An 18,919-nucleotide genomic window follows, 5' to 3' on the forward strand; every position below is an offset into this window, starting at 1 on the left:
CATTTCTCCTGTGTGGCGAAGAGGTGTAGTGATTCCAGCACTGATCTCTGATGCAAGTGCAGGAGAATAGCTCATTGTCACCATTATCCCAGAGAGCTTCCAACCACAACAAGGAGAAGGGAGGCTACTTTCTCTTTGCTGCTGTATAGGAAAATTCAAAACTTGCCATAAATGAGTGCAGTTGGTTGTGGCTGAAAATGTTCTTCTTTCCTTTCCACTAGAAAATGTCCCTTGTTAGGTTGATATTAATATCCTTCTGTTTCTCCTCAGTTCATCCATCTCAGGAGCCTGGCTGGCTGGAAGGAACCCTGAATGGGAAGACAGGACTAATCCCTGAAAACTACGTGGAGTTCCTATAACTTTGGGCACAGAAGCAACACTGCTGAGCTTTACATGGTATCCATGACAACTGCTAATTAGAGTGTTGTAGATCATTTGCTCTTTGCCACCGTGAAATGCAGGGTGAAGGACTTTCCGATTCCTATTGAAATTAATGTTTATATGAATGATAATGTATATGTCTCCTTCGGTGATCTATTGTGGTGTGTGCAAATATACTGCAGAAGGGGCGGTCAGAGGCTCCGAGGAGGTCATTCAACTCTTCCAACTTCTAGTAAAGGTGTGTGATTCCTACAGCCACTGCTCCCACATACTCAACTTTGTTCCTTTCGTTGAGCCATTGTATCAATGAAAGGAGAAACTGCGAAGTGCAGGAGCTTAAAAAGGAATGTTAATACCCCTGTCAGGGCCCTATTCTGCAAACCCTTGATTTGAATGAGTAGCCCCACTGACATCAACCTAGACTTCAGTGGAACTGCTTATCTGAGTACTATTTGCACAAATCCAGGGTATGTAGTTTGGACCTTAAGCCACCATTTCACATTGTGGGGAGGAGATTACATGGGAGCGAGGAGGCTGTTGCCATTTCTTGCTCACAAATTCTCCCCTCCTTGTTGAATCAGCCATAATTGATCTCTTATTGGCTAACAGCAAAGCAGTCTCTCTCTCATATAGCTGTGAGAAGGGGAGAGATTAAGGTACTGTTTACGTACATCAAACCACTAACCATTTCTGCAGCAGCAGTTTGCACAGCCCTGAGCCATCCTTGACAGGATTCAGTCCAGTCTCGACAAACGCAACACAACTGATTATTCCCATACCCTAGTGCTGATGATAGCCCTACTTACTTAGTATTTTATATTTTTTAAAATGCCATTGTTTTCTGATGGTGAAAGCAAAAACAAAAGAAGTTGAATGATCTCTGTGGGGTGAGCGCAGGATCAGCTGTGAATTTTCAGCGCTCTGATGAGCATCAGCACAATGGAGGAGAGAATATTTTGGACCAAACCTTTCATAACTTTTTTTTTTTTAAGATTTAGATTTATGCTGGGTAAACGTCTGTGATCTGTGCAGCCGGCATTTCCTTCCTGGAAGGCAAGATGCAGCTCATGATAAATACCACTTGTTTTGTGTGACTTGCTGATTCGTATCATCACTTACCAGTGCACATTGTAGAGCGAGGAATCCATGCTTATTGAATGACCGGGCCACTCTTCCGTTAATTTTGGTTAAATTTGCCATTCACTGCAGTTGCTTTTATAGATGGCGTCTTTGCTTGCAGCCTAGCATATAGTCTGGTGATGCAAAGTCCATGCAGTACTGATTATACAAAGTAAATCTTCTGTAGCTATATAAGCATTTATTATTCATGTAGCCAATTGAAATTCTAAGGAAAACAAACAGTTAGTCCTTCCAGTGGTTTTTATTTCACCCCTCCGCTCTTCCCTTGGAAAGTCTTGAAGCCTCCTCTGTTGAGTACCTGGTTTGGGATAGAGTCACTCCAGTCTTGTATTGTTCTCAAGAAAGTTTTTTTTTGCATAGTTCTTAGCACAGGTCAGATTATATTAAAAAAAAAAAAAAGAAAAGTCAAATTTTCCTGATATTTTGTCAAGTGCTACAACATTTTAAAATAGAAAATAATGAGAAAAGCTGGCATCTTGGCAGGAAGAATTATTTGTCTACCCATCACGTTATCACGCCGAGATGGGATTTATTTTCTTTTTTAATTATTTTTTTTAAGAACATGAGTGCTTGAATTGCTGTATGTTTCACTTTTTATTTTTGGAAAAAATCATATGTAAATAGGATAATTTGAAATATTATGAGGGAAAGTTCTGTTTGATATTTGTAGCGGAGGTGTTATGAGCTTCATGTTCCATGGATATTTGAAACCAATTTACAGGGAAAAGCACACAGGCACACAACCTAACCTTTAAGCATGTTGACCTTTTCCTTCATTTTGTCACCGGCTCTGCCAGCCAGCTGGATTGAGTTTTTGTTCACTTTTTAATTTCATTTACATTAATTAAACGTCCTAGACTTTGGTGTTGGAAGGAGACAATCTAATATATACTATACATAAAAGATAGGCACGTATGTGTGTGGGAGAGAGAGATAATGCACACGCACACACACCTTTGTGGGTTTCAGAGTAGCAGCCGTGTTAGTCTGTATCCATAAAAAGAAAAGGAGTACTTGTGGCACCTTAGAGACTAACCAATTTATTAGATCATAAGCTTTCGTGAGCTACAGCTCACTTCATCGGATGCATTCAGTGGAAAATATAGTGGGGAGATTTTATATACACAGAGAACATGAAACAATAGGTGTTACCATACAGACTGGAACAAGAGTGACCAGGAAAGGTGAGCTATTACCAGCAGGAGAGCCGGGGGGGTGGGCAGAAGAACCGCAAAGTGGAACCAAACTAAGGGCTTTCTTTGCTTACATCTATATGTGACGGAGATGGGAGAAAGTATATCTTAGCTTCGTGGCAGTTTGCTTGCCTTTCCTTCATCAAAAAAATAATTAAAAGGCTAGAAATTGTTGTAAGAATGAAAAACAAGTGATTGACAGGCCTGTACAGAGGAGGAAGGGACAGATTTCCAGCATATCCAAATTAAAAAAAAAAAAAAAAAGAAGCCAGGTACAAGGGTTACTTAGCTATAGCTCTCTCTTACTATTCACTGATTGACTTTTAGAAGCCGTTGATACAATTCTGGGTTACTTTAGTGTCATACTTGTGAGCTACACAGTGTGACTGCTTGTGAATAAATTGATAGATAAGATCATACCCTCTTTGGACAGGACTGGTTAGATTGTCAGGAAAAGTAACTGACTATAACTAACCCCATCCTGTAGTATTTTCTGGTTTGAAAAGTAATCAAATTAAGAGGATAAATGGCCTGGGGGTGGGGAGGGGATTCATAATGGGATAGAGGAGAGGTTTTTTCACCAATATGTTGCTGATTTAAATCCACCCTTGCATGTTAGCAGCTAAAAAAAATTACCAGCTGATTTCTGTTTGGTATCCTGTATGAAATTGTTTGGTTGGTCTTCATGCATATCCCAGTGGACAGGTGTCTGTGTTGCAATATTCACCACTAAGATGAGTCCTCATTGGCCTTTGTGTTGACATCCACAAATTAAAACCAAAGATTCTGAATGGGCAAGGGAGAGTGAACTAATTGCTCAACTCAGAGGTGAAGGACACTCCCCACTGCAAGCAGGATGGTATAACGTACACTACTGTTATCTATGCTGAACCTGTTCTGTGGGTAGACAGAGTGTTTCATCCTCCATGACTGTCAGGCATGTTTGTTCAATTTTGTCCCCTCTACGCAGATGATGTCTGGGTTCTGTGGCCCCTCCCTCACCTGGAGAGATGGGGCTTCTGCTTCTTTGGTCTCTGCCCAACACCATTAGCTAGGCTGGCATATTTCACCAACATTAAATTCAACTGAAAAAATTTGAAAGCTTTAAAAGACAAAAAGGAACCCATTTGCTTCTCAAGACAACCTGCCTGAAAGTAATTTGTTTCCATGATGAGTTACTTTAAAAAGTAAGCTGGTTCTGTGTATGTAGCTCTTGTAATCAGTTCTTTTTAATGACTCTGCCCAGAAGCCTCATTTAAGTACATGGGAGTCATGCAGCTGGAACCTTTGGCAACCGTTTTAAAAAATATACTTCTCCTTGCTCAAATGGATTCAACAGCTACCAAACAGACCCATTGGCTTTTTACTGCTTGATACGGGTAGTATCAGTGATCACTTTGATATCTGTGCTATTTAGATGAAATCTTCTTCACCCCCTACAGAATGCCTATAATATCAATCAGGATTGTCATGTTAATTTCATAGGTGCATTGCCTATTTTGATATGTTTGCAGAGGTCCCAATGGAAAGGAGAGGAAGCCTAACTTGTTGGCCTGATATGATTGTTTGAGTGTATCTGTGGTTTCCATACCATGACCCCAGTCCTATAATCATATCTGTCCCTGCATCCATCTGATGCCCCTTGGAATCAGTGGGGATCTGTACAGGTGAAGGGGTTTGCCCACACAGAACCAGTTCAAGAATGAGGCTCATATCTGGAACCTTTTTTTGTTTTAGCTTTTAAAGGAAAACTGCACCGCAATATAAAGCGTAATTTGTTATACGTAACATTTTCAAAACCATTTAAGTGACGTAGTAGCCTAAGGCTATTCTACGCTTGTGAGTTTTAGTGCAAAAAGTCAGGTTTTTGTGCAAAAGCCACGCTAGTGTCTTCACTGGAAATCCAGATTTTGTGCTGAAACTGCTGAGTTTCAGCGCAAAAATAAAACCACCCCAACAAGAGTCTTTTTGTGCTGATGCTTTTGCGCTGATGTGCCAGTGAAGACTCTTGATTGCTTTTACCTAATTGTCACAATGTAGAGCGGGAACACACAGACACATACACACACACGATTTGCTTTGAGTCCGGAGCAGTGCATAGTGGGATAGCTACCACAGTGCGCTCTTCTCATCTGCAATGCAAGTGCTGCATATAGAAACACGCTCTGACGCCTGTGGAAAACAATGTGAACACAAACCGGCACTTTGCTTTTAGCGCTTTTCTATCACTGACAAAACTGTCAGCGAAAAAACTCTGCAAGTGTAGACATAGCCTCAGTTCTCTTTTTACTTGGGCACCTAGTGCCTTTCAGTGAGACTATGGCCAGGTCCACACCAAAGTCTTTTGCCTGCATATTGATGTCTGTTAGGGGTGTAAATTTTGCAACATAGCAATGCCAGCAAATGCCTCAATGCAGACGCAGTTATACCAGTATAAAAGTGCTTTTGCCGGTATAGCTTATTTCACTTGCAGGACTGGTATAAGCTATACCAATAAAAACACTGATATAAGCTGCATGTGTACTAGGAGTGTTTCATCAGTGTAGCTTTATCTGCAAACCTCTTCAGTGTAGGCTACGCCTTATTTTCAAAAGTAACTTGGGCACTTAGGAGTTCCAGGCTCCTAATAATGTTACCCTGTCCTTCATTGCAAACAAAAGTACACTGCTGAAGTTTTTACAAAATGTCTTAAGGTTAATTAAAGCATCAAGTTAGAAGTTGCCTTTGTTAAATTTAAAGGTTAAAAAAATCAGAATTTTTTTTTCTGAAAAAGTTGTGAATTTCTCCCCCTTTTGGAGCAACTATAAAGCTGGATTGTTTTTGTCAAATTTCAAAATTTTAAATTAAAAAAGGGGAGGGGGGAATGATATTTAACCCGCACTACTATGACAAAGACGTTAAAGCTGTTATTCAAAAGAATCAGAAAGCAGCGACTTTCAAAGTTGCTGCTATATGTATTCTATCATTTATTTATTAATTTTAAACTTGGGTTAGCATTTTGGCAAAAAATACATATTGCCATAATATCTGTTGAAACAAAACATCAGTAACAAGTGTTAGGGTGAAATCTTGCCCCCTTTGAAGTCAGTTGCAGCCAGGATTTCACCTTTAGCATCTAATATAGCACAAATAAAGTATTTAATAGAGTCCTGGGAATGAAGACCTTAAAATCACCTTGGTTTAAACTAAACAGGTCAGGCTAGAGGCCTGGTCTTTGGATCTATAAAAGTCAGTTGGTGTCTTTTCATTGATTTCAATGGGCTTTGGATCAGGCTGTAAGAGAGTTAATCCCTAACTCCTGTAAAGCCCAGATTCGGTAAGGCCTCAAGCTGTGTGAAGCTCAATTAAAGTTATTGGTCCTATTTTTGGAGGAAGGCACTACTCAATCTGAGTAAGGGTTTCAGAATCTGTGCCTAAATATTTAGGTATCAGAGATTCCTATTCAACTCTTTTTAGTCAGACATAATATTCCCTCCTCAGCGGGAGCTTTGCCTGAGTTTTAAGGCCTAAATAGCCTTGTTAGCCGCTATAACTAATCACAGCAGTTTTCCTTCACTAGCTTACTGTAGCTGAGCCATTAAAGGGGGGAGGGAGATATCAAGAGAAACTAAAATGCTCCGTATAAAAATGCCATTTTGAAACACTTTATTAATATTTATTCCAACTATTTACAATATACAGCTACATTCTTTAATACCTTAAGAAGAATGCCCCGTAATGTTGTAGTTATCAGTGTTTAACAGATCTTATGCAAAGCTGTTTAAAAGCATTTAATGAGATATGGAGAGTGTTAAAATCAATGTGGGTGCATGTTAAATACATGAATGAAGATTATTTTCAAGCCTATAGTAAGTGCTGTATAAAGTAATAAATATTAATAAAGTCCTTATAAATGGCACCTCCATGGAAAATATCCCATAAAAATTGCTGATTTAAACATCAGATTCAGTGTTTTAGTATTGTAGGATGCAGTAATTGTAAAACTGTATGTTCTTTGGGTGTAACTTTTATTTTAACCTTTACAACCTGGTACAGAAGTTCTGAAAGATTCACTCAGTATGTGGCTCTAGAGTAATCCCCTTTAGCAAGCTCATTATGTTCCATTCTTTGGTAGGTTTGGGTGACAAGCCATGTAAAGTGGCAATATGATTTTGAATTAATTATCTGTTCTGCTTGGAGGCTGCTAAGCTCCTTTCATAGGGAGAGGATGGACTAGAAGCTTGCACGTGAAGCAACCTTTTCATTTTTGCCAGAAAAGAATCTATTCTTTAAAAGATGCTGTCTTTTAAAGGTAGCCAGCTCTATTGTGTGCTGCACAGTTACACTAATCAGTACCTACCACGCTGTCACCTGTCACCACTCTGGGATGGTCGGATTTTAAATTCAGAAGACATTAGTGGAGACAGTCACATCAGGGCATGAGCATCTCTGTGTTAAGCTGACCACAAACATTGCAGTTGTTGTGTGATAGCCAATCATATCAAAAACGTACTCCAGTGTGCTTCTGCAGTGATCCTTAATTTACTATTTTATCAGCATGCTCCCCATCCACACAAACCTAGTAGCATAGGTATGGTAAGATTTCCTTTTCTACGATCTTTTTTTGTCCTTTCTTTCTAGGTCACAGGTTGCCTGCAAGCCAGAACTGTCCCATTGCATTCTGCAGTGCAGCCGATGGCAACCTCATGTTTAATAGGGAGATTACAGGTGACAGCATTCAAAGCTCTATCTCAAGCCAAGAGCAGGCTAAGTAGTAGCTACTGTACTTGTATCAGACACAGTGCCTGCTTTACAGCCACTGTGTTAGATTGTCACTTCTAAAAACCTTAGTTTTTATGTGATCAGGGTCAGTCCGGGCTTACGCTCTGGCAGTTTTCTTCCCAGAACTTCACCTCCCACACGTAAAAGTCTTGTAGAATTTAGTAAGGATGAAACCAAAAGGGTTTCATAGAAATTACTTTTACAACCTGTACTGTTTAATAGAGAACGAGATCCCTTCAATAGACTTCTGTTGGTCAGCTTAAAGGTTATCATTCTCCATTAATTCTCTATTAAAATCTATAGGACTTTGCCACAAGGGATCAATTAAAAATGAAGACTTTATAATTGTTTTACTCAAGCAAGAAGAAAATGGTGAGAAATAAAAAGAATGACAAAGAAGGTTAAAAGAAATAAAATGCAGCTAATTGGAGTGTCTAAAGAAGTCCAGTTTACATCTCCAATAAACTTTATTGTGCTCTAAGATATTACCGTACTTTACCATCTATCTACTATCCTCTCTTCCCCAGCTCATCCCTGTGTTGCAGCAATTCAGCAACTCCACTCAAGCATTGCCTCTTATTATATTGTAGGACAGTGACTGATTCTCTGTTCATGTGAAGATCTCTAGGAAAAGTTCCCATTGGGATACCAGTGCCATACGGCAGCTGTTAAAATTCCTTTGCTTGGAAATCTGGAAACTGATTGTGCTCCTCTTGCCATGGGAAAATGCAGAGTTTGTGATGAATGTCACTTGCTCCCAACTTGTATTTGGAGCTATTGACTCCAAAGCAGACTCTGAGCCCCTCCAAAGCAGACCCTGGAGTCTGTGAGTCATGGACAGCCAATCAGAGGTACAGGGCTCTGTAAACCCCAAGTAGCCCAGTACAACCTCCAGTTTGAAAAACTGTTGACAATCTGACTAACTGCAGAAATGAAGCCATGATGGGGAGGCATAAAGGCTCAACTGCCCTGTACCAAAGTTCTCTGAGAAAAGTGACCTTGTAGCCCCACCCTATCTTTCCCCTGATGGGGATTTTGTTTGCTTTTCAGTCTTCAAGAGCCTTCCATCTCCATGTGTTTAAATCCCTCAAGACCCCTTTCTCTGTGTTCAGGGAAAACTTGATGGGATTTCCTTTGCACTCCTTAGTCAAGAGGTGTTACTGCTAACCACTCATTTCTCCCAGTAGATGGTATGTGCTACCCTGTATCAATCCCAGATCAGGAAGAATCAACCCCCAGGAATCAAGGAATCAATCGTGGTTTCTGTTCCTTATCACAGGATATGGATGTAATTGTGGTTGGTGATGGAAGTAATACAAGACTCCCAATTCGCCACTTGTTGTCAACAGGTCAGGTGCAGACAACACACAAAGCTGTAATTGTGTTAGCAGTGGCTGACTAAAAAGCAATGAAGTTGTAGGTCACTTGGTAACTTGCTCCCTCTTCCTGGTCTTAATTATATTAATTATAATACACGGCACATCACACACAGAGTAATGTGTTCACACATAGAGAGAGAGAGAGAAACACACATAGCCAAACACCTGAATCTTTAATCCCCTTGGGACAGGAATTATAAATTGTAGGACATCTGAACTGAAATCTTACCATTTCTGAAGGGAAAAGTCACAATAGGGGTAGGAGGAGGGGAGACTGGTGTTAGAAATAGTTGGACAGCTGGTGCTGTTAATGTTCTTCTCACAGATGGCCTTGGAAGCGTGAGTTGTGTTAGTTCAGTCGCCTCTTAGGACCCACAGTCACTACTAGGTATGTTGTGCTGTTGTTATCGTACCTGTTCCTAGTCCTATTTACACAAGTCTGATAAAGGGAATATGGGTCTTACTGGGGGGGACTTTATAAAATCAGAGTAATGCAACCCCTGCTGCACTTGTGCCAGCATGGCAGTCTGATTTGATTTGCACTGTTAATTACTCAGACAAAAACAAAATAAACCCCAACCACCACCAAGCAACCTAAGGCTGTGACCTTTCCAGACCAGCTGAATCCCTCAAATCCTTTATTGATCAGGTCCTGAAGGGTGCAGCGTTAAACGATGAGAACAGCAATGCCCGAGCCATCTGTTTTTTCCCCTAGACAAGCGTGGACGCTCAGATTATGCGGATTTGCGTAATCCATGTATTATCGCTGTGTTAATTGGACGGTGCTGTGGAGTCACTTTGTTGGAATGTGATCTCTCTGTAAATCACTGTGCCAAGGGGTTCACATTGCAGTGTGGGAAGAGGGTCCCCTCAGGCAGGAGTAGAGTTGTGGTTCACTTGTCACTGTAGAATAACAACTTGCAAAGTCTGGTCAGCACATTGGGTTTGGATTGCAGATGTGTCCGGTTTAGTTTCATTGATTTTTGACCTACGGCAAATGGAGTGGGTTTTTGTTTTTTCATTTCTTTCGAAGAGAAGGAGAGCTCAGCACCGTCAAGAACTATACAGTACATAGGAATAGTCTGGAGATGATGTGTCCTCTGCTTTGGAGGCACTCAGATTCTCTGCAGAGCAGGGCAAGGATTTAGAGAGATTCAACCAGCCAGAGGGAGTGGGGCTCCAAGGATAATAAATTAACCATTCCAATGTCTGAGCGGCTAGCCTGCCTCTCTTTAAATGCTGCTTGATAACTGAAAATAAAGGAAAAATAAGGAAAATGAGGCACAGTTGGAAGGACCTCAGTGCACCAGGTGGCAACAGGAGGATAATTAACGATCACTGTTTTTTCTGCTGTTTGAAGATGTCGAGACGCTGTGTGTACAGGGTGCAGTGATGCAGTCCAGAACCACTGTCCTGATAGGAAATCTCACTCTTTTTAAAAATATTTTTCAGGGCAATTTCCCCTCACGGTAGAGCTGAATCTCACCCAGTTCAATGGAGTATCGATTTAAACCAACTGCTTGCTGCGAAAGTGGGGAAAGTCACATTCTCATATGCAAAAAGCAAACCCATTCCTAAAGGGCCAAGTTATGATTAGAAAGTGCATGGCACTTGAATTACTGTACTGAACCAAAAAACTCAGAGCAATTATAGCTTGTAGGTCTGTGCCAATTAGAATCTTATTTCATCATTTAAGGAATAGAAACCCCCCTTTAAAAAAAAATCATCCTTTTTATTTTACTCCATGGGCTATGAACTGATTATTTGAAAGCCAAGAGGGAGCAAGCAGCTTGTAATTTAGCACAACTGTTTGATTGCTCAGAAAATAGGACCTAGTGATTACCTATTATAAATCCTCCCTTCAACTAATGAAGCTTATGCTCACTTCTAAACCACAGACAAAAGTGGCTTGAAAATAGCCCCTGTGCTCTAAAACTCACTGACGCACTATAGGGGAAAAAATCCCATCCTGTGACTCTGCTGCTGAGCTCTAATTATATTTCCCTTCCTAGGAAAAGGCAAAGGATGGACATTTGTTCTCTGCTTAAGGTCCACTGGGTTTCCATAAAATAGCTTTCCTGTGATTGGCGTTTCCGATCGGAGCAGCCACACTGATCTCCACATCCCCTCCAATTAAATTGTCTCTTAGATCCAGAGGAAAGATAAGAGATTCAGGGTAGAATGCAGATGAGTGGAATCAGCTGGTGTGTGGGCTGGCTCCAACCTGTTTCAAAGAGTAAAAAAGCCAGTGCAGTGATATATTTTCATTTAACATCAATGTGAAGGGGATGCCAGGGGTTTAAGCTTGTTGCAAATCAACTACACAATTTCAATGGATCTGCTCATGTGCTTAAAGTTAAGCATGTGCTTATCGGCTTTGCTGGATCAGGCTAGAGTGCTCAGCCTATGGCAGGATCAAGTCCCCAGTGAAGTACCAGGTTCTAGCCACCTCAGTTATGTCCATTTACCTCAAGCCTCACAAGCATTTCAGAGGATCAGAATTTGGTTGCATTCTCTGTTACTAGTTTGGTCTCATCAGTGATACTTTGTGGGTGACCATTTCTTCTCAGAATTAGCCAGTGTTGGGAACATGAATCTCAGTATGTTTCTCTTTGTAGTATGTAGGCATTTGCGCATGACCTATGTTTGCTTGCTTCACACAAAGCGGAAACAACTTTATTTTAGCAAAGGTTTGCTCTCTGTTAGAGATGGGCCTGATCCATAATTATGAGTCTATACGCCCTAGACTTTAGGAAGTTCTTAACATGAGCCTAACCTAAACTCCAAGGCCAAATGCCTATCTGAGTTTCAAGGTATTTCAAATTCAGATCTGAACTTTATTTGTATAGTGGGATCCTGGGCCGTGACTGGGGCACCTAGGCATTACGATATTACAAAGAAATAATACCATGTAGCTTGGACACAATTCTACTGTCCAGGCCTTTGCACTGAAATTGCTTCTTGCTGGTAACTTTGTTCATCACAGTCCCTCCTCCTTTCTATCACATTAGCTGAGAATGTTGCCCTAGACTCTTTTCAGAGTAACAGCCATGTTAGTCTGTATTCGCAAAAAGAAAAGGAGTACTTGTGGCACCTTAGAGACTAATCAATTTATTTGAGCATAAGCTTTCGTGAGCTACAGCTCACTTCATCGGATGCATACTGTGGAAAGTGTAGAAGATCTTTTATACACACAGCATGAAAAAATACCTCCCCCCACCCACTCTCCTGCTGGCAATAGCTTATCTAAAGTGATCACTCTCCTTACAATGTGTATGATAGTCAAGTTGGGCCGTTTCCAGCACAAATCCAGGTGTTCTCACCCCCCCCCCCCCCACAAACCCACTCTCCTGCTGGTAATAGCTTGTCTAAAGTGATCACTCTCCTTACAATGTGTATGATAATCAAGGTGGGCCATTTCCAGCACAAATCCAGGGTTTAACAAGAATGTCTTGGGGGGGGGGGGGGGGGACGGTGTTAGGAAAAAACAAGGGGAAATAGATTACCTTGCATAATGACTTAGCCACTCCCAGTCTCTATTCAAGCCTAAGTTAATTGTATCCAATTTGCAAATGAATTCCAATTCAACAGTCTCTCGCTGGAGTCTGGATTTAAAGTTTTTTTGTTGAAGAATTGCAACTTTCATGTCTGTAATCGCGTGACCAGAGAGATTGAAGTGTTCTCCGACTGGTTTATGAATGTTATAATTCTTGACATCTGATTTGTGTCCATTTATTCTTTTACGTAGAGACTGTCCAGTTTGACCAATGTACATGGCAGAGGGGCATTGCTGGCACAATATATATATATTACATTGGTGGATGTGCAGGTGAACAAGCCTCTGATAGTGTGGCTGATGTTATTAGGCCCTGTGATGGTGTCCTCTGAATAGATATGTGGGCACAGTTGGCAACGGGCTTTGTTGCAAGGGTAGGTTCCTGGATTAGTGGTTCTGTTGTGTGGTATGTGGCTGCTGGTGAGTATTTGCTTTAGGTTGGGGGGCTGTCTGTAGGCAAGGACTGGCCTGTCTCCCAGGATTTGTGAGAGTGTTGGGTCATCCTTCAGGATAGGTTGTAGATTCTTAATAATGCGTTGGAGGGGTTTTAGTTGGGGGCTGAAGGTGACGGCTAGTGGCATTCTGTTATTTTCTTTGTTAGGCCTGTCCTGTAGTAGGTGACTTCTGGGAACTCTTCTGGCTCTATCAATCTGTTTTTTCACTTCCACAGGTGGGTATTGTAGTTGTAAGAACGCTTGATAGAGATCTTGTAGGTGTTTGTCTCTGTCTGAGGGGTTGGAGCAAATGCCCAAATCAACTGACACAGGCCAGCCGCAAGTTTTTTATTGCAGTGTAGACATACCCGTAGAAACTAAACTGGAAAATATATTAGATCAAAGCCAAAAATGTCCATTTCTTTGTCACGGGCTCTATGCCACATGTGTTTTAAATGCACAGACTTTCTTTTCCCACTTGCTCTGCCCTATTTTAATTCTAGTTTTCTTTTATGATTAAATTCTACTGGCATTCTGCACATTGACAGCAGGCCAAAGACTCAAAACGGGGTGGTGATGGGGGGAAATCATTCTGTTGTACCACCAAAAACTATGCTCATACTATTGTTATATAATACCTGTATATCTTGTCAGATTCAAAAATTCATGAAGGGGACACACATGGAAAAAATATGCAGTTGATGACTGCAAGCCAGTTAGTTTGTATTCCTAAAGATCAGATGTTTCGCTTGGGTTGGACCTTCTTGGTAGAAGCTGGACAGGTTGAGTGAAAACACCACAAGCTCCAGAAAAAGTTTGTGGGACAGAAGTGTATTAATGTTATAAAATAATCCTTCTCTGTTAGTGTTCGATATTGTCCAATAGTAATCACTTCTTGCTGTGGTATCACATTTGATGGTTTGAGTTTGTTTGTTTTTTAAACCAGTGGGTGCTACTGTTAAATCAGGAGGCGGGGCTAATAGAAGTTGTGACTATGTATGTCATCATCTGGAGTTCCTCTGGGTTCCCACTTGTGCTTAAAGATTGCAATGATGTTTCCTCCAACGGCTGGGTGAGGAGGGCATTTAAGTGGCACCCAGGGCTTGCAATTCTTCCCCTCTTCAGGTCCCTCTCCACACATGAACTTCATAAATCTTCATTTATACTCTTGGCTGGCTGTGTCCTGTGCAGGCTCATGAGAAATATTAAAATACAATTTGAAATAAAGATTTGTATTAACCAAAGGATGAGTTTAGCTTTACACATATCTCTATATATTTTTTGAAAGTTGGGATTTAATTTAAATCTGATATAGTCTTATGTAAATGAAGATAAGTTCCAGATGGGATCAGACAACACAGTGTTTGAGCTTCCTGTCATATTTTAAAAATTGAAGCTAACTGGCAAAATAAAAAAGGCTTCTCAAATCTGTGTCACGAACAACATCAATTAGCGTGGCTATGGATCTGTGTTTCAAAGCATGGACGATCATCGTTTTCTAATGTGTGTGTTGATATTTCTATCCAGAATAAGAATAGTTCTTGGGCAAGCATGCAATCCCTTAGTCTAATTTTGTTCACATATCCAGCATACCTGATGCAGGATGTGTCCTGGATGTGAGCCAGTGTTATGATATAGCACCAGCAGGCTGTGTAATCCTTCCTTCCAGCTAATTTACCCAAGAGCTACAAGCCTTGTACTGGAGTATTTGAAACATACTTGAAATTTATATTTACTGGGCCAGTGCAGCCACAAAAACGTGGTACAAGGATGGGGGCCCAAGCTTGATTTATAATGAAAAGCATTTATCTCTTTTTACTTTGCCTCCGGTAACCCATCCATTCACGCTTTCATTCTAGTGCTGTCGATACTGGTCTTCTGACAGTAATTCAAAACGAAGGGCACTTCTTGAACTAGTAAATAACTGTTGGCGGAATCTAGCATTTTTGTAGAGCTAGGTCATGCAGTTGACTGCACAACACAGTAAATATACATCCGCTATATATAGGCATTGGAAGGGAAGAATAGTGTGCTTCATATGTTTGTCTTGTATTTGCTAGTCTGTTAAATTTTGTAAATATCATTTTACATGTGCCTTTTTTAGAGCTTATTAATTTTGTTTTTTTCAAAATGTATAATAAATATTTTTGGGCCCGGGAATCAATGTGCCGCTTCTTGATTGTGTCTTTTTAAAACAAAAAAACAAACCAAAAAAACCCCACAAATGTGGCTTCTGTTTGCTTCGGTTAGTTGAACCCCAGTCCTGCAGTCAGCACCAGCAGGAGGTTTATCCAGCCATGGCAAAATGAACAAGTTTAAGCACATGAAAATTGGTTCTCTGTTTCTGTGCACACACTTTACTCACAACAGCTATAATCAGATTGGGAATTTTGTGATTTTCAAACCCATCATTATGTGCAAACACGATTTTAGAAGAGACCTGATCCCTCAGCCAAAGCACTGGTAAAATCAGTAGGAGTTTTGTCTGTGTAAAGATTATGGCATAAGGCCCAAATAAAACAGTAGGAAGGGCCTACCCAACAACACAGGCATTGAGAGGAGCCCTGGTTTCATGGAGATCTCTTCCCTTTCATTTAGACCACTGGCACCCTACCATGACTCTCTGAAGAAGCACTTCGTCATGGAACACATTGCAAACTGCTGCAAAAGAAACAAACCAGGACGCAAAAATGGAGAATAGACCATTGCCATCCTAGCTAAACTATGTGCAGAAACATCTGCGAAGCCATTATCATTTACCTTAGTTGGCCATGAGTGCAAATCCAGATGTAACCTACTCGGCTGGGTATATGACGTATGGCCAACCTCGAGCACCCAAAAATCATGCCAGGCCTCTAAAAATGTCATGAGAGGCTTAGAAATCATGAAATTGTAAAAGATAAAAATGTTGAGGTGGTTTTTCTTTCTTTCTGTGTTCTGAGCATTTCGGGTTCATATTTTCAAGCTTTCCTCTACAATCATGACAGCTAGAAACCCACTTTTCATTTGATTAACGTAAGTTAGGAACTGGAGTTTTAGGAAAAACAACAAATCTGACACTTAAATGAATCTGAGAGAGTTTGCAACACTGGCCCATGTCTCAGTATTTATTTTTAATTGCTATTTTTCCTTGTATGGCCACCTCCTTGACATTGGAACCTCTTGGAGCTAACTCAGACTAAAGGGGCATGTTCTATGTAGGGCTATGAAGCTCCATATGCATTATGAGAGCAAGATCAGTCTGTGTGCACATTTCATGTAATATTTACAAGCTGCGTGGTTATAAAGTTTATTCATGTATCAAGTAGAATTATGGATGGCAGAGAATGGAAAAGATTTAGTTTTGTTTTGAATTACCCAATAAGTGTGTGTGTGTATGTGTACACACCCTGTCCCTTCCCTTCTGAGATGGTGGTGACAGAGTACCAGTATGTTGGGACTGATCCGTCATTGACAGAATGTGCATTATTCTCAGGAGTGTTGGGGAAAAGATATATTAGGAAATCTAATCGGTGTCTAGCTATTCAATGTTATTTCCTCTGTTCTATTCCCAGAGGGTATATCTAGTCTAGTTCTAAAGAACTGGGCCTTCCTTCCACTGGAATAGTTCCATCATTTAAATGATCTCCCTGTTAGCAAGAATTTTCTAGATACCAGACTCCGTTTTTCTTTACTTAATATGATCACGTTACCCCTTTGGCTACCTTAAACGTTTCCTCGGGCATCTCCTCTTTTTTTCTTCCACTTTTAAAATGCTTGGGGGTGGTAACATTCCAGTTCCCTCTTGTAAACACTAGGCAGCATTCACTCCTGCTTAGCTGTGTGTGTATAGATAAATTTCAAGTTCCATAAATAAGCTCAGCAAAAGTGCATTGGTACTGCTGAGGTCTATAAAACAAGACCTACAGTAACAATCGGTTTAACAGTAATGTCTGAGTTTTACAAGTGGATTAGTGGGATCTTAGCCATCACTTGTGCTGGGTCACATGTGACTGATGAGATCTGAATGTGATTTTAACCTTGCACCTTAAAGTATTTACAGATGTTTGTAGTTTTCTTTTTTTTTTTAAATTCAGAGCAATGGAATGTTGTTGGTCCCAAGCGATGTCATAATTTTGGCACTGTCGCTTTTTTTTTTTTTTTTTTTTTTTTTTTTTAGTAGAATAGCTTTCTTGAAGTCTGAAAGCCAAGTCTCTCCGCTCTCCTGGTCTCTTTCCTGCTAACTGTTGCTAGAGGAAAACTGAGAAGAATTAGTGAATATTAAAAGTAGCCCTGATGATTAATTTGACAAATAGTACTGGACCATCTATAGAGCTGGATTAATAAAGAGAAAAAATATTACCAAATAATTACTCTTCTCTTGATGGAAAAATATTTGTGAGATAAAATACTTGGGTGGTGAGTTCTGAATACTTTGGCAACACCCTCCTCTTGTGTTATTGACCAGGGGTTCTCAACGTTTTCCTTTCTGAGTCTCCCACCCCCCAACATGCTGTAAAGTTCCACAGCCCACTTGTGCCACAACAGCCGTTTTTCTGCATAGCCAGTAGATGAAAAGCCAGGGCTGGTGTTTGTGGGTAGCAAGCAGGGCAATTGCTCGGGGCCCCATAAAACTAAGTTGATTGGTCTTTGGCTTCAGCCCTGCATGGCAGTGCTCGGGCTTCAGCGAGAGTCAAACACTGACCCTGCTCTCTGGTTTATTTTGGAGGACCCCCTGAAACGTGCTCGCAGCCCCACCAGAAGGCTCCGGGCCCCTGGTTGAGAACCGCTGTTATAGACCAAAGGGGCTTTCAGCAAAAAGAACTCCCATTAATCTGAAGTTTTAGCAATCCACCATTTAGTGCAATTGTGTTCCTCAGTGCAGTGACCTAATAACGAAGAGGGTATGTAAGCTGGGAAATCGCTGTCTGTTCTGAAACATAGTTCAAGCCACTACATGAATATCATGTTTTCTTTGTTTTCATAATTTATTCAAAGTGATGGTATTTTAGGGACAAAATGGTCAGTGTTGAAGCAGAGAAAACTCTTAATAATGTAGCAGTCACTTGAGAGTGCCTTCCCCAGTAAGGCTATTGCTGTGCTGTGCCTGAATTCTCCCCGCTTCTGAAGACAGGTTAAGCTGTTCCATTATGGGCATCGCACATGGCTTGTAGCTTATTAGTTTTGTAATTCAGTGAAGGACTTACAAAAACTATAGTTCAACCAACCCTTATTCTAACGCAAATGGGACATAGCATCAGATCACTGCTGTCAGCTAGTGGGAAGCCGAGGCTCAGTTGCGTTGCTGCCTCTTGAAAGCTGGGTCTTGCTGCTGTAACTGGGCAATTCCTGGAGATCCACAAGGGTTGTGGATTTGAGCTTCCTTCTATCCTACTTTTTAAAGGGCTCCCTTGGCCTCTTTTTACCCTGGCAATACTTCTGGTCAGTTTAAAGAGGAGTTTTGGCTGAGTAAAGAGGACAAGATGGGGCCCAAAGATGTCTAAGTCAAGTTGAGCATTTGGCAAGAGCTTCTTAATGCTTTTGCTAGAGTGAGGGCAACCCCTTTCTGAACGCAAAGCTATAACATATAGTTGCTACTTCTTTACCCACCAGCATGGTATGACCTATACTAGGTTGATAACCTAATGGTATTTTTATTTGGAGTACTGGACAGGACAATTGTTACAGAGCAGTCAGTGTCACTTGTCTTCAGTAAACAAGGCTAATGATACTGCATCCACAGTGCTTTACAAAGGTGGCTACAATGCCCAGTTTACAAATGGAGAAACTGAGCCAGAAAGACTTGCTCTATATCTCACAGCAAGAAAGTGGCAGCATGAAGAAGTTAAGGGCTAGCTCCATAACTTGCACTGTAGGTATCCAAGTCCAAATTTTAGATTTGCAGAATCCTCATGCAGTTGCCCCTTAACCTACTAGATGCCTATGGTCCCATAGGTAAAGTCTCCTTGGTTCCCAAATTTCTGCTGGTGACACAGCTGAGCCCTGACAGGATTCTCAAAGTAGGTGTTCTGCTGCCTATCTCACCTTTGGACCCTGAGCTGACAGGACTTCTGAGAGAACGACTCAGCGTAGCCT

The 18,919-nt window shown here is 40.9% G+C and overlaps 1 protein-coding gene across 4 annotated transcripts in view; it reads left to right on the forward strand.

The window, feature by feature from the left end:
* ARHGAP26 (Rho GTPase activating protein 26) overlaps nt 1–18,919 on the forward strand; it is a 327,103-nt gene that overhangs the window by 297,229 nt on the left and 10,955 nt on the right. For 3 of the 4 annotated variants that reach the window (XR_012160231.2, XR_012160232.2, XR_012160233.2), the window contains one exon: nt 271–396. Coding sequence is in view for 1 of the 4 variants with exons in the window: in XM_073355708.2 (XP_073211809.1) it covers nt 271–359 (89 nt within the window). In the remaining 3 variants the exon portion in view is untranslated. Of the gene's footprint in view, nt 1–270; nt 15,009–18,919 lie in introns of those variants that run through there. The other variant, XM_073355708.2, reaches the window with a different exon arrangement.

Source organism: Lepidochelys kempii, chromosome 8 (genome assembly GCF_965140285.1).
Source record: "Lepidochelys kempii isolate rLepKem1 chromosome 8, rLepKem1.hap1, whole genome shotgun sequence".
Taxonomy (NCBI): domain Eukaryota; kingdom Metazoa; phylum Chordata; order Testudines; family Cheloniidae; genus Lepidochelys; species Lepidochelys kempii.